Source organism: Emys orbicularis, chromosome 1 (assembly GCF_028017835.1).
Source record: "Emys orbicularis isolate rEmyOrb1 chromosome 1, rEmyOrb1.hap1, whole genome shotgun sequence".
NCBI lineage: Eukaryota > Metazoa > Chordata > Testudines > Emydidae > Emys > Emys orbicularis.
Window position 1 is genome coordinate 320,169,916 of NC_088683.1, and position 15,768 is coordinate 320,185,683.

A 15,768-nucleotide genomic window follows, 5' to 3' on the forward strand; every position below is an offset into this window, starting at 1 on the left:
GTATCTACCATACAGGCAGGGGCAGAACCATTATTCTGCCAGGTGTTAAATTGTTTGGAAGGATATCTTTTCAGATCCCAGATTTTCATTGTAATATGATCAACTCTTAGTTGAGAGCCATTGGGTGCATCTGGCTGTCGATATTTGTGTCCCAAGGTCTATACATAGACACACCTTTCTTACAAGTTTCTGTGTTAAATTGGGGCAAACGGAACCTTGCTGGCCCACAGCTGTACGTAATTTCTCCAAACGGAGAGGCCTCATACCCAACAAGAGAGCCTCTCAGAAATCATTATTGTCAATATTTTAATTGTTATACTGACCTAGTGGGACCTCTGAGGGACAGGGGAAGGGTCAGTTTTTATTTCCCTGTATTCGGTGGCCCATATGAATGAGTTTGCTCAATTTCAAGGTTCTATTTCAACAGGAACAACAAATTGTGCTGGCCAGTCACACACTTACAACCGTCTGTATTTTATTAGCTATCACATTTTTCAAAACCATGCAATATACTTTAACCCCCCCATAGCTTATCTGACCACCATAGGCAAGCTCCAGGCCCTCCCAGTGCTCTGTGATGGCTAGGGCATTACTACAAGATGCTTGCTGGGGTGTCATGTAGGAAGCAGCTGGCCAGGATGTCCACTTGTAAAATGGAAAACAAAAAAAGTCAATTATTATTTGTGTGTGCTGAATGTCCCTCATAGGGCCCAATCTAAAACTCCCACTGACTTCAAAAGAATGAATGACCAAGCCTTTAGACTGATTAGTGAGACATTCAGCTCAACTACATAGATTTTTCATTTGCAGCGTAACTTTGAAGCTGAACTATCAGAGCAGCTCTTTAGGCTGAGCAGAGTTTGAACTCTGGACCCCCTCACACAGACTTTTACCGCTAGAGCTTAGGCTCTGAATTTCTCAGCTTTTGTGGACAGAAGTCAGCCCTTTAACTTTATTTCAACAATGTTTTTTGTGTTATAATGTAGTGTAAAAGAGAATATGAGCGACATCACAAAGAAAGCACTTCTCTTATAGGGTAGCTAGTAGCAACCTCTATTCAGAAAGCCTAACACTTCCCATTTTATAAATTCTAGTGATTTTCTTTTTGAGCTAGTCTAATACCTCCATTGTTTGCAACAGGCCTTTTAAATTTTGCAGGGGGAAAGCCCTCAGTTTAGAGAAGTACCTTTTCTTTGTTCCCATGAGATTTTATTCCGGTTTTATTGAGATATAAATGGTAGGAAATCGTTTTTTCCTTTCTCTCATTTGCATTCCTGAGGCAAGATTTGTCAGATAGCCAAAACAGAAATTGAACATTAACATTCTGTGGCTGGGCCTACTTCCAAAGCAGCAACAATGGACACTGATTTGGGAAGATGTGTGAACTTTCAGAGCAACTGTTGGAGGGGAAGAGCCAGGCCAAGTTCCACCTGCCTTCTCCCTAACTCATCACATGGCCCCAGTGGCCCAGCAGTGGAGCAGGATCTCTCTCAACTGGTTTGTTCTGGGCCTGGCTCTCCCCAAGCAATTCCTGGACCCACCACCTGGCTCCAGTGGACAGTCCTTCACTGAGAGCTAACAGCTTCTTTCCCGCTACTGCCATCTGAAATTAGTCCTATAGCTCAAGTGGCATAAGCATATACTTTACTGGTGAAAATTCAGCATTCAAACCCTGCTTGTGAGGCATGGTGGAGGCTGTTACAGCTGTGTGTAATAGTCTGTTTTTACCTTTTTCCTTAAAAAAAACCTCTAGGAAATAATGTGCAAATAAACTGCTTTAAAAGAACATTATTTAGGTTGCACAATCTAGCACTTAAATGTTTGACTTTGCAACCTGAATAGCATTCTTTTAACATACTGTTTTTCATGTAAATATATTGACCAAGTTTTTTAACATGTGTATAATTTTTGAGTCTTAAACCACTGTTTAGGCCCCTAAATAAGTACCCTTATTTTCAAAAGTGCGAAGCACTCACCAGCCCCTATTGAATTCAATATTTTTAAACTGTGGCCATTCATTCTTTACATAGTTATTCTCTATTTCATAGCTTGTAATTGCTCCAAGGGGCACTATATACTGTATAGATTATTATACTGGTAAGGATTGTTTAAATGTATATTATATACTCAATACTCTACAGTGTTGATACAGAATTCCAGATTTTTTAAAACTTGGGTTTTGAAAAAAAATTGTTCAAGGTGCCATTAGAAGATCAAGGCACAGTAAAAGCCCAATCTAGTTCAATTAAAGGCAATAGACAGGCTCCTAATAATTTCGTTGAGGGTTGAATCAAGCCCCAAGGCATATACAGCATATTGTAAAGTCTAAGAACATAAGAATGGCCATACTGGGTCAGACCAAATGTCTATCCAGCCCAGTATCCTGTCTACCGACAGTGAGCAATTCTAGGTGTCCCAGAGGGAGTGAACCTAACAGGTAATGATCAAGTGATCTCTCTCCTGCCATCCATCTCCACCCTGTGACAAACAGAGGCTAGGGACACCATTCCTTACCCATCCTGGCTAATAGCCATTAATGGACTTAACCTCCATGAGTTTATCTAATTCTCTTTTAAACCCTGTTATAGTCCTAGCCTTCACAACCTCTTCAGGCAAGGAGTTCCACAGGTTGACTGCACGCTGTGTGAAGAAGAACTTCCTTTTATTTGTTTTAATCCTGCTGCCCATTAATTTCATTTGATGGCCCCTAGTTCTTATATTATGGGAACAAGTAAATAACTTTTCCTTATTCACTTTTTCCACACCACTCATGATTTTATATACCTTTATCATATCCCCCCCAGTCTCCTCTTTTCCAAGCTGAAAAGTCCTAGCCTCTTTAATCTCTCCTCGTATGGGACCCATTCCAAAGCCCTAATCATTTTAGTTGCCCTTCTCTGAACCTTTTCTAATGCCAGTATATCTTTTTTGAGATGAGGAGACCACATCTGTAAGAAGTTGGCCCTACCATGGATTTATATAAGGGCAATAAGATATTTTCCATCTTATTCTCTATCCCTTTTTGAATGATTCCTAACATCCTGTTTGCTTTTTTGACTGCTGCTGCACACTGCGTGAATGTCTTCAGAGAACTATCCACAATGACTCCAAGATCTCTTTCCTGATTAGTTGTAGCTAAATTAGCCCCCATCATATTGTATGTATAGTTGGGGTTATTTTTTCCAATGTGCATTACTTTACATTTATCCACATTAAATTTCATTTGCCATTTTGTTGGCCAATCACTTAGTTTTGTGAGATCTTTTTGAAGTTCTTCACAGTCTGCTTTGGTCTTAACTATCTTGAGCAGTTTAGTATCATCTGCAAACTTTGCCACCTCACTGTTAACCCCTTTCTCCAGTCTTTTATTTTAGAGCTCCTAGAAGGTGCTGGATTGATAGCACTGGAAAACTAAATCTTGTGTTTAGCCATGGAGCAGGTACAGCAGCGTCCTTGGCAGTGCAAGCTTTCCCACGCCACCTCTAGGGAGAACCTCACTCAGGGAAGGTCTGTACCACTGCTTAAGTTGATGTAACTTAAGTCGCTCAGGGATGTGAAAAAGCCACCCCCTGAGCGACGCAAGTTACATTGACCTAAGCACCATCCACACCGCTCTCCCGCCAGCATAGCTTCCGCCTCTCACGGAGGTCGAGTAATTATGCTGGCAGGAGAGCACTCTCCGATCGGCATAGCGCATTTTCACCAAACGCGCTACAGCAGCACAGTGTCCTCAGTGTTCAGTCCTTGGCTCCTATGCAGAGTCTCCTAACACAGGATCAGATGTCCCCCTCCCATAGACTAACCCATAATAGGAGGCTAGGCTGCTGGCAAAGTTTCCTGCAGATCGTCCCCTTGAGAAGCCACAGAGTTTGGGGGGGCTGAGTCCTCTCCAACCCATGTATCTTGGAGATAAAGGTGTTACAGTAAAGGGTGGCCCAGATCAGCAGGGGCCTAGGTGGCTGACCCCTCCATTCTATGCAATTGCACTTAGTCCCTCCTGGCAGCATAGCTTCTGCGTGACCTTGGCATGCCATTGGCTGGGTTCCCCTGCAGCTGCTACTGAGCAGCTGCAGTCCAGACCCAAATGGAGTTAATACAGTTCCAAGCCACTTTAAGGATGTCTGAGGATAATCTGGAAGGCTGTTTAAGTGGGACAATAGGCCACCCACTGGGCTGCCCAATTACACAGCTTCTGCTGTACTATATTATTTATTTATTTATTAATCACTGTTTGGTGCTGTGTATGTCACAAAAGGAAGACAGTTCCTGAGTCTGAAGAGCTTACAGTATAAAAGACAGGAACAACAAAAATTGAATGCCTAGGTAGTATATCAGAGACATATGGCATTGATGATTCAAATTGCACTGCCATTGTGCTGTGAGGGACACATTAAATTGACATCAGTGTTGCTGTTTTTATAGTATGATTTGCAAGCTTTCCCCAAATTCTGTGCAGCTTTCCTGACAAGTGTTTTGGTACATCCATAAATATTTTTAAAAGCCCAACCCTCCTGAGCTAAACTCTGGATTGTTTATTTGGCATGGATTTTACTATCTTTCCTTCAAGCTCAGATGTGATGTCATGTTTTGTTAAAGTTCTAAATATACAGCCCCCTCCCATGACTTGAGGCAGTGACGTGAAAGTGTAGGTAGCATCTCAGTGGCCTCTCTTTCTTTGATCAGAACATCAGTGACAGTCTTTTTGCCGTCAGAGCCTTTTGTTTCTGTGAGGGTTTGTCTATCATTCACGTAACAGATATAAGCAGACGGGGAAAGCTGTCTGCTGCCATTGGCACATCAACAGCGTGTGAGAAGTTCAAACAGACTGGATTTAATTTCAGATGCCAGTAACAGGAAAGCTAATAAATCTGATTATTGGTCCTCTAATTTCACCAGCAGAATCTTTTCACAATATTGGAAGAACCCCAGAAAGCATGCCATTATTTTATAGATGGCTAAATCTAAAAGCAGGGGTTGAGTTCCTGGTTCCTATTAGAAGATAGTTCTGTGTTTTGATGGAGTGGGTTCAGAAAGCAGTCATGATAATACTGTAACTTTCTGTCTGCAATCCAGCTAAGTAATGAGATCAACTCTTCTGCTTCAGTACTGAAATAATCCTTGCGTTCTGATAGGGTCAGTGAAAAACAAATTGCTTTTGTTTTCATTGTTTGTTTGGCCAAATGATTTCAGTATCTTTCCACAAGGGAGCTGGAGGCCTCTTTTAAAATATTGAGACAAATTGTGCCTTTGGTTAGACCTGAGCAACGCCATAGAATTCAATGGGGTACCTGAATATAAATGAGGGCAAAATTTAAGCCATTGTCTGTAGGATCCTACTTCCCCTTCTCCCATGAATAATTATTTGCTCATTTGTTCTTCAAGTGCATATCACATTGTACTAATGGCAAGGAGAGACTTTGCCCCTTGAATCTGGAATGTTTCCTCTTTCTACTCCATTTTCTCCTCTTCATCAGTTACAGATAGGCGATGAACATAGGGCTCCTTTTTAAACTATTTAGAAAGCTGCTGGCGAAATCACCTCTTTAGGTGTGTGGAGACACAAAGCTTACACTGTCCCTCGGCTTTTCAGCAGATACCTCTCCAGTGCCCATTCTCATGCTGACTTCTGGAGTTAAAGATTGATGACCTGATTGAGGTGCTGAGCAATTTCAGAGAGAATTGCAGATTCTCAGTAGCACTGAATATCAGGTCAGGAAATCACCTCTAAAAACTTGAGTCTATCAGTTAGCTACCTGGTACAGCCACACAGAGAGATGAGCTGATTTTGCAGTAGTGTATTGGCTTATTCCATTTTGAAGTGACAATAACACCATAGCAACTTTATTTAGATAGGCTCTAAGTGCTAGGCTAGTGAGTATAAGTGGGGCATGGTGACAGCTCCTCCTCCTCCCTCAATTTTTCCAAGAAAGGACTGACCGGGTGTAGGTGCTTAACTCCAGGACAGGGTTCACAGCTGTGAATCTCAAACAGAGGGAGGCATCTCCTTTTACATGCCGAACATCCTTTGAGGGACAGGGCTTATGTCAAACCCGTCTTCTTGACATTTCCTATTGGCTAGGTTAGGTGGCTCCCCACTCAGCGTACTGGCTGTTGTGAATCCCATTCTTAAGCAACTCTCTGTCCCCATGCAGTGTATAGGGAGCCTGGGTGCCTAACTCAGGACTGAGGATTCTCCTAGGTGGCAGGATGCCTAGAAGTTAGGCTTTGCAATTCTGACTCTAAGTCCCCTTTGTGGATCTAACCCTAAATGCCTAAAGTGAGGAATCAAATCTTAAATGCACTTTTTGTGGTTCTGATAAATCCTTTGGGATCTCATAACATTTGTTAGGGGGTTTAGAATGATAACATTATACACACGGTGGGCAAGTCACATTTTCACTTTGTGCCTCATTTAAACCAGCTATAAAATGGGTTTAATGATCTTTATAGCCTTTATAAAGTGCTTTGTGATGTGTGGATGAAGAGCTAGGCATTAGGTAGTGACAGCGGTGACATGCCCTTCTGATGCACAAGTCTGTAGCATGGAACAAAATGAAGTGTAGTGAATCCTGCTGTGTAAAGTTACAACCCCACAAGCAGATGAGAGGATAACTTTTGAAATCATGAGAAGTCATGCCCTTGAATTAGTGGGATGCTAATCTTTGGATTTTGCTTTATCTCTAGACGACTGAACACATTGAACAAGTGTGCCTCAATGAAACTCGATGTGAACTTCCAAAGGAAAAAGGCAAGTATCTTTGTTCTTACCATTGTAATGAGAGCTCCTGCAATCAGGCCCCAAATCAGGAAAGCACTTAAGTTTAAGTTAAGCGTGTTTAACTCTAAGCATATATTTAAGTGCTATCCTGAATAGGGATGGTTTCCTGATCAGGGCCTTTAAATGTGAAATAAAGATAAATAGCTGTGAATAGTACAGCAGGGTCAGTGTTAAAAGACTTACATAGACACATGCAGTAATTTAAATGTTATATATGTTCAGTTCCAGTCAAGGGGAAAAGGGTATCATGCCTTGGTATTATAGTGTATTGTCACATTTCCCCATGCCATGTGATCACATAATGGAAAATCCTTCCAGGAAAAAATGGAAGCTTCTGTATAAACAATAGCTTTCCTTCTTTCTCGTGCTGACTTACTACCAGTTAACAATATGAAAATAAACCATGCCGTACTTACAACCTCCTTGTATAACACAGGCAATATTTAAGGCTTAAAGGGTTTCAATAAGGAATGCAGAAAATGTTTATTGATTTAAAGAAATTGTAATGGATCCAGCATAACAGTTGAGCTTTTTAGTTTACTCGTGACATTGGCCCAAGGGCACTTTATAAGCAACACAATCTAATGGAAATCATTGGTTCTGAGATGTTGCTATATACTGTATCACTTTTTCCCTCAGAGTGTTTGTCTAACACTTTTGAAAACTGCCCATAGGAGGTGCTCCTCTTGATACCACTGGCAGTTTAATCTATTTCTATCCTGCTGTCTGTGTAAAGGAATTCAGACAGAAGGTGTCCAGACATTTTCTTACCTTCTATTCATGCCAGATTGTTCTTGTGTGCAATAGTCATCAAACAGTCTGTCCAGCATCCTTTCTGGCCATTCTCTTCCAAATTGTGTATACGCCAGTGAGGTCCCATCCTTTTTTCCAACTTCAGACTTGCGGGGGCTTTCCTGCCTTTGATAAGTGCATGTAACCTTCATGTTAAATCCCTGTTCTGGCCTCTCAAGAACAGAGTGCCAATCCACCAAACCGTGTGGCGGCTTTATGATGTGGACAATTGTGTGCTATAGGAAGAGACTCAGCTCATCCAAATTCATTTCAGTGTTGAAATATACACCCAAGTCTCATTGGTGAAAGCCTAATGCACTAAGCCCACTGCACCATTTAGCTGCTTTAGGTGGTTTCATTTTTCTTATTTTTATCAAAGACATTGCGGCTTAAACAAGAGAGGGAATAGAAAAAGCAAAACATGGATGAACATTGGCTATGCTATTTAAAAATTGTTGAAATGTTACTTCCTGCCCTTCTTCCCTGCATCCATTCCAGATCAGCAGAAGGGAAAGTGGAGATTGACAATTTAGGGTTCTATTCACAGCGTAGGGTTTTCTGCACCACCAAAATCTGTGTAGATGCAGTTCATGGCTGTGCCAAACCTGCCAGTTTCAGTGCAGATGCCTTCGGTCCTCATTTTTTGGTCAACTTAAAATCCCCACCTCTCTCCTCTCATCCTAAAACATTCAAGGAATGGCCAACTGACCCCTATCACTTCTTGACAACTGGCCCTTCTCCTTCCCCACCCCCACAACCTTGCCTCTTCAGACGCAGAGACCCCCACTCATGTGATATTATTGCAAACCTCATGATTTTAGGTGGGTGGTTTGGGGGGTGGCCTTTTTTTTAAAGCTGCTCTTTACATCAGGAAGAGATAAGGATTTTCTCACTATCTTTGCTGTTACTAAAGATAGCCACCATCCCCCATTGTTCTGAATAGAACTGAACTCACAGGCTTCCCTTATTTAGCATGGCCACTATTTCCCTACAGCCTTGACAAGTGGAAGTGCCCTAGTAAATTTAGCCGCCATTTCAGCGCAACAGAAGCTGGACAACCAACGCTCAGTGTAAACTCTTGCCCCCATAGGTGTATGAAGCAAGAGAGGATGAGGGAACAGGAGAATGTGCAGGGGCAGGAATGAGAGTTGGGCCAGCAGGCATGGAGGATGACTGGAGCAGAGGAAATTGTGGGGGCAAAGAAATGTGAGGGGTGGGGAGGAGGACTAGGAATCAAAGAAATATTGGGGTCTGGGTGGGAGACTGGGGACAGGGAGACTGGACAGTAAAAGAATGCATGGAAGAGCTTGCAATTGTGTCTCCACTCAACAACGATAGATCTGGGAAATGTTCCTGTGGTCTAAATGCTGTCTGTACAAATAGCCTTTACGATAAGCTGTCTTACTGGAACACAAAAGTAGCCTACTATTACCTGGTTCAGAGGTTCAACATGAATGTTTTGCAAGTTCTAGTCTGCAGCTGCTTGACTGATTCATGAAAACACAGCTAAGCAAGCTGCCAAACAGCATTATCGGGAAGGCTAATCTGGGTGAAAGCCTGTTCCACTCACTCTCCCCACGTCCACCTACCCAACCATACATCACTCGAAGAGATACATTTGCCATGTGGGGGATTTAGTCATTCTGTTTCCATTAACTTCAATGAGATTTGCACAGCTAAATCTTCATATATTGTGCTGAAAATATTCCCTTAAGTGATTTGGACAGACAAAAATTAGCCTTTGGATTAGCTGCCTTCTGCAGCTGTGGATTCATGTGGATTCCCGCCCTAGCTAGAAAAATTTGGCAAAATTCCATTCAAAATAAACCGGCTCTATTGCATTTTGTTGGTGTCTATCTCGGGTTTCAGGAAAATATGCCCTTAATCAGGGTTTTTCTATTTTTAACCAATTTGAATTAATTATGTATCAAAAGCTCTCCCTGAGTCTCTGGCAAACGCTGCCAGTCACTCTTAATGAAACCTGCCCCTCCTCTCCTTCCCATGCATAATGATATTAGAGGGCTCCCTACACGTGCCTGTTGGAGTCCTCGGGCTCTTTGTTACTGTTTACATAGAGAGATGCTGAGAGGTGGGAACGGAAGTTGGGTGAGAGGAGGAAGATCATTGGATCAGAAGCAATGTTCTGAGGCCTTGAGAAGACCTGTTTGAGTGAGCAGTGGGGATCACACTCAATAGATGCTGAGCCACAGATGGCTCCAGAGGGTATAAAATAATACTTTTCAAAAATCTTGCAAAACAAGGCAAGAATGTAAAAGTGACATTTACCCGCCTCCTTGGACATCACTAGTATATTGCATGATGGGGTACCGCAGCAGAATGGAAGCTGAGAATCCAAGTGGATGTTATAGAACAAAAGAAGGAAAATATGTGAGAATGCCCGGAATGCCCCTCTGTCCCGACACTGGGGCAATTCCACATATATTACTGAAGTTGGTGGGATGGTGACAGTTAACTTTGAAGGAAGAAATTCTTTCCTATTCCCCATTGTAAACAACAATGAGAAATCTTATTTGGAAAAGTCCATGACATGCGGTAAGCTTTTAGTAAGGCAGGATGCTACAGTATTTCAAACTGATTTCTTTTTAAATTTTACACTTGAGGCAGGGGGAATAGATCCAGAGCCTTTCATTGCAAAATTGCAGTATTTGAATTCACCCTAGGTCAATAGAGATTGTTGAACTCAAATCTGTTCTTAGTGGGCAAATATAAATATCATCATATCATCGTAACTGGCAGTAATTGCCATCTTCGTTGGGAGACTCATCATTACATTTTGGAGGATTATCTCTATGTTATCAGGGCAATCTGATAGCTAACAAGAGCACTCGGGGATTCAGGCTGTTCATGGGTTCCAACATCCCTTTTGGAGCCTTCCAAATATTATCGCAGAGAATGTCTTTTTGATACAGTGTGAGGGGGTTTGGCACAACAACTGCCAAACAACTCATGTGACTGCGGTGATGCACCATCTTCCCCTCAGCAGGTGCATAGTGGGAGATGTAATCCAACCATGGAGCCCAGTCTATAGGAGGGAATGACAGTATCAGGCACCTCTCATGAGGAACCAAGGTGACATTACAGAATCAAAATTTTTGTGTTTTCGATTTTTCAAGGAAAGCTGACAATTTTCCATGGAAAATTTCAACACGACAAAACTTTTTCTTATTTTCACTGCAAAGTTCCGGGGGGGTGGGGGGTGGGGGGGAAGGGAAATCCATTTTCCAACCAGCTCTAGTCAGCAAGTAATCCTGGCTCTGTTGTGCTGGGATGTAGAACTCATTCCCCACCACTGTTCAGGTTCATCTCTAGCCACTGTTTAAAAGTATCTTTAAGCCTTTTGTCCTCCAAAGGATATTTTAAGTAGAAACACTGTTGGCTTCATATTTACTGCCCTTTCCCGTCACACTCCCCCTCTCCCTGAATTTTCTTGCGCGTTGTTTCCACCACTTTAGCTTTATTTCTTTGGGTTTTAAGACAAAGGGACTAGATCCTCATCTGGTGTAAATTGTCATAGCTCCAATTATTTCAATGGAGTTCTCACAATTTATACCAGCTGAGGATCTGCCCCAATGTCTTGTATTATGTTTGCAGTGTAGCTTACCATTTTATTGTTGTGTGGTACAGCCCCTCAGCACCTAGGCAGTGGACTGCTTTATAATGGCAGATGAAATTCAATGTTGATAAATGCAAAGTAATGCACACTGGAAAACATAATCCCAACTATACATATAAAATGATGGGGTCTAAATTAGCTGTTACCACTCAAGAAAGAGATCTTGGAGTCATTGTGGATAGTTCTCTGAAAACATCACTCAATGCACAGCGGCAGTCAAAAAAGCAAACAGAATGTTGGGAATCATTAAGAAAGGGATAGGTAATAAGGCAGAAAATATCCTATTGCCTTTTTATAAATCCATGGTATGCCCATATCTTGAATACTGCATGCAGATGTGGTCGCCCCATCTCAAAAAAGATCTATTGGAATTGGGAAAGGTTCAGAAAAGGGCAACAAAAATTATTAGGAGTATGGAACGGCTTCCATATGAGGAGAGATTAATAAGATTGGGACTTTTCAGCTTGGAAAAGAGACAACTAAGGGGGGGATATGATATGATAGAGGCCTATAAAATCATGACTGGTGTGGAGAAAGTAAATAAGGAAGTGTTATTTACTCCTTCTCGTAACACAAGAACTAGGGGTCACCAATTGAAATTAATAGGCAGCAGGTTTAAAACAAACAAAAGGAAGTATTTCTTCACACAATGCAGTCAACCCATGGAAAACTCTTTGCCAGAGGATGTTGTGAAGGTCAAGACTATAAGAGGGTTCAGAAAAGAACTAGATAAATTCATGAAGGATAGGTCCATGAATGGCTATTAGCCAGGATGGGCAGGGATGGTGTCTCTAGCCTCTGTTTGCCAGAAGCTAGTGTAACCCGTACACCTCCTGGGTGTGGTGTTCTGTCCCCTCTAGTGGCACCGAGACCACTTAGAGATTAATGAGTCTGCTATAGCCTTAGCTAAGAGCTTAGCTTTTAGCTCATGCAGTAGAGGCTCATGCATTTAGCTCCAGAAGTCCCAGGTTCAATGCCGACGACCGGGGTCTGTCTGCATTACACTGGGAATAGGCGACAGGGGATGGATCACTTGATGATTACCTGTTCTGTTCATTCCTACTGGGGCACCTGGCATTGGCCACTGTTGGAAGACTGGATGGACCTTTGGTCTGACCCAGTATGGCCATTCTTATGTTCTTATAAAATAATGGTTAAAATATTTAAAAATTCTACCCTAATGTTTTTTTTAAATATTCCTGTTGTGGCACTAGTAAGACCATAACAGGTTGATTTTATAAGTGCCTCACTTGTTTTCAGTCCTCCTGCCCATGAATTCCCCCTTCAATAACAAGCTGTCACACAGAACCAGAAGGCATAGCTGTCAAACAGTCCATCCCTTTCCCTGCAGAAAAGATTACCAAAGGAGGACCAGCTGTCTCTAGCTCTTTTTCTGCTGCTGCTCTAGCTACTTAATTGTTTGCTGCCCCTAGCTGCAGTAACTGAGGTTACTCCTGTGAACTCGGGTCAGCTGTAGAAGAAATGTGTGCTACTCGTTATTCATAATGCAGAAATGAATCAAAACAGCTTTTCTAGTTCAGCAGCTTTATTTTATTTTATTTTACAGTTTGGACAAGATCTAAAATTGATGTGTCAAGCTTTAAGTGATGACCTAGCAAAAGCTTACAACGACAATATGGCTTTAGGGTGATCTGCCACTTACTGATTACATCACAATGTACATCTTTCAAACTTCCGTTTTATTTAAGATTATTTTACAAATTATTTTATATTTTCCAATAAGATTAAGCAGCCAGGTTCTAGACTGGTGGGAGATAATACAACTTTACCATCAGAACGGCGTATAAAAATACTGCTAAGAATAGATTTTTAAAATGAGAATTTTCCAGTCCCAAAATAGTCTTTTTAGTTTACGCCTTGTTTTAGTCTGACAGCCTGTCATATTTTACTGCCTTTCTGCTGCTTTCAGGAATGAGGGAGGATAAGACGACTGTTTCGATGTCATATAGGTGAAGTTAGTTTGTTCTACTTTAAAACAACTGTACAGGAATAGCTTGGTACGGGACTGGTTCAAAGTCAATGGAAAGACTCTAATTGACTTCAGTGGGCTTCGGATCAGCTCGTTAGTGAGTAGTGAGCTAAACAAAAACTGCATGGCGCAAGCTGACAATTTATCAGTTTTGTCTGGGACAACTGAGTAGCAGAATCTCATATTGACCTTTGGACCTTTTTATTTTAATGATTTTTTTATTTTATTTCACTCAATTACTACATTGTTTCCATAGCTTATGGCGCTTGGTATTTTATCTCTAAATGTTTATATTTGTCTGGGGGGTATGTGTGTATAAATGAACAAATCTAACTGAAGACTTAATCTTCCTACAGGTTAATTCAGATGATTAACTAGGTTTTCTGGCTGCGATTGCAAATGTCTGTTTACTTCTCACAGCAAAATGAAATATAATGGGGGATAGTTTGCTTGAGTTGCCCCATTACTGTAGCATCTCATAACCTCATAATCTTTAATGTATTTATCCATCCAACACTGCTGTGAGAAAGGGAAAGTTAGGTGTCTGCCATTTGTGCCCTTGAAAATCTCCCCCGCCTCCCCCCCCCCATATTCTTAAAGAACTGCTCAGGCTACAATCCTGCATTGCGCAGCATGCAGGCAGATTGCTTGTGCCTGCTCAAAGCCCTGCTGAAGTTAACAGGCCCTGCATGGGCACATAGTCTACTCGTGAGCTCCACAAGGCAGGAACGGGGCCTTTTTCCTTCTATGGTAGCATGTTAATTGCAGAGTCTTTGCTCTGGAATGAGAAAGGCTGCAGTAAAAGAGCTGATATCCATTATGCTAAGAACAGACTAGTCTTCTAGAGCCACGTTGCCATCTGTAGCTTTCACTGTCTGAGCAGAGGGTTCATGTTTGTTACAATGTAATCAGAAAAAGAAAGAAAAGTTCTCTGTTGAACAAAGTGTAACATGCTGTTTTCCAGAGTGAAGACTCAGATGAAGAAGACTTCTGTGCCATCAGTAATAAATGGACTTTCCAAAGGACGAGCAGAAGATGGTCTCGGGTGGACGACATTGACACTTTGCTTCACCGATCAGATAGACATGGGTCTTCAGGGGACATTAAAATGAAAAACACCCCTAGCAGTGAAAGTGTCCTTACTGATCTGAGTGAGCCTGAAGTCTCGTCTATTCACAGCGAGAGCAGTGGAGGAAGTGACAGTCGGCATCAGTCTGGTATCAACAGCACTATCAGGGAGATATGTGACTGCTCGGGACAGCATAGTATAGAAAACACACTTACACGTTACACCACTCCTGTCAACTGTACTCTCTCCCAGGTTCCAAAGGAGACCACAAATTACTCCTGTAACCTTAAGAATGAGAAACCAACACGAACGAGAGCCAAGACCTTTCTAAAGCGCATGGAGACGCTAAAGCCTAGAGGTGCACATGGAAAACTAAAGGGCTTGGGAAGGCCTGGTGTCTTAGAGATAAGCGGACCTGTTCTTCAACATGAGCCAAAATCCTTAAAGGACATGCACTGCATGCAGATAGTGAATGGAGATGCAGCCAAAAGAGGACTTTCCTTTTCTGCCAAATCCAGCAGTGACAGTAGTCAGTCAGAAAACAGCAGCAGTGGCATGAGCACACCATGTTTTAAGGAACACAAGTGTTATGAAACAAACAAGCGAGGTGGTATGTACCTGGAGGACCTGGACGTTCTTGCTGGAACAGCCCTGAGACAAGTGGTAGACGAAAACCGTAAAAATGAATTTCACTCCCAAGAGAACCTGGTTGTGCATATTCCCAAGGACCACAAACCTGGAACTTTTCCAAAGGCACTTTCCATTGAAAGTCTCTCACCGACTGACAACAGTAATAGTGTAAACTGGAGGACAGGCAGCATCTCTTTGGGCAAACAGAAGTGCTCTACTCCTAAAGAGCCCAGACTCATGGCTTGCTGTCCTAAAGAGAGTAGGGTTAGCATTTATGACAACGTGCCAGGTTCCCACTTGTACGCCAGCACTGGAGACCTTTTGGACTTGGAAAAAGATGACCTTTTCCCTCATTTAGATGACATTTTGCAGCATGTCAATGGACTTAAAGAGGTTGTAAACCACTGGTCAAAGGATTTACAGCCAGAGCTGCAAAGCAATGATTTATTGGTTGGGGAATCTGCATCGTTGCCATTCCAGTCGCCCACCCAAATCACATTAGACTTTGAAGGGAACTCTGTTTCTGATGGTCGTACTACACCCAGTGATATGGACAGAGATGGAACATCCCTCAATGAATCAGAAACCACTGGTATTAGGGACAGGAGAGACTCTGGTGTAGGGGCATCTCTCACCAGGCCAAACAGGTTGGTAGCATAATTCCTTAAATAATTCCTTCTATTTTTCATTATTAATGGGGTAGGTTGTGAAAAATGATATAATAAAGCAGGGGCACATTATCTGAGCATTGTGAACAGTTGTCAAAGGGTCATGATCACCCTGCCTTGCCCATATTGCTAAATTGGGAGGGGGGACCCAGCTAGATGGAATGGCGACTTCTAGGAGAAGAGGGCCCTGGTATGAAAAAGGTGAGG

The 15,768-nt window shown here is 42.1% G+C and overlaps 1 protein-coding gene across 3 annotated transcripts in view; it reads left to right on the plus strand.

Moving 5' to 3' along the window:
• Positions 1-15,768, plus strand: part of STARD13 (StAR related lipid transfer domain containing 13) — a 507,124-nt gene that overhangs the window by 466,730 nt on the left and 24,626 nt on the right. For all 3 annotated transcript variants that reach the window (XM_065403676.1, XM_065403692.1, XM_065403684.1), the window contains 2 exons: positions 6,685-6,748; positions 14,159-15,540. In XM_065403676.1, the coding sequence (XP_065259748.1) occupies positions 6,685-6,748; positions 14,159-15,540 (1,446 nt within the window). The remainder of the gene's footprint in view (positions 1-6,684; positions 6,749-14,158; positions 15,541-15,768) is intronic.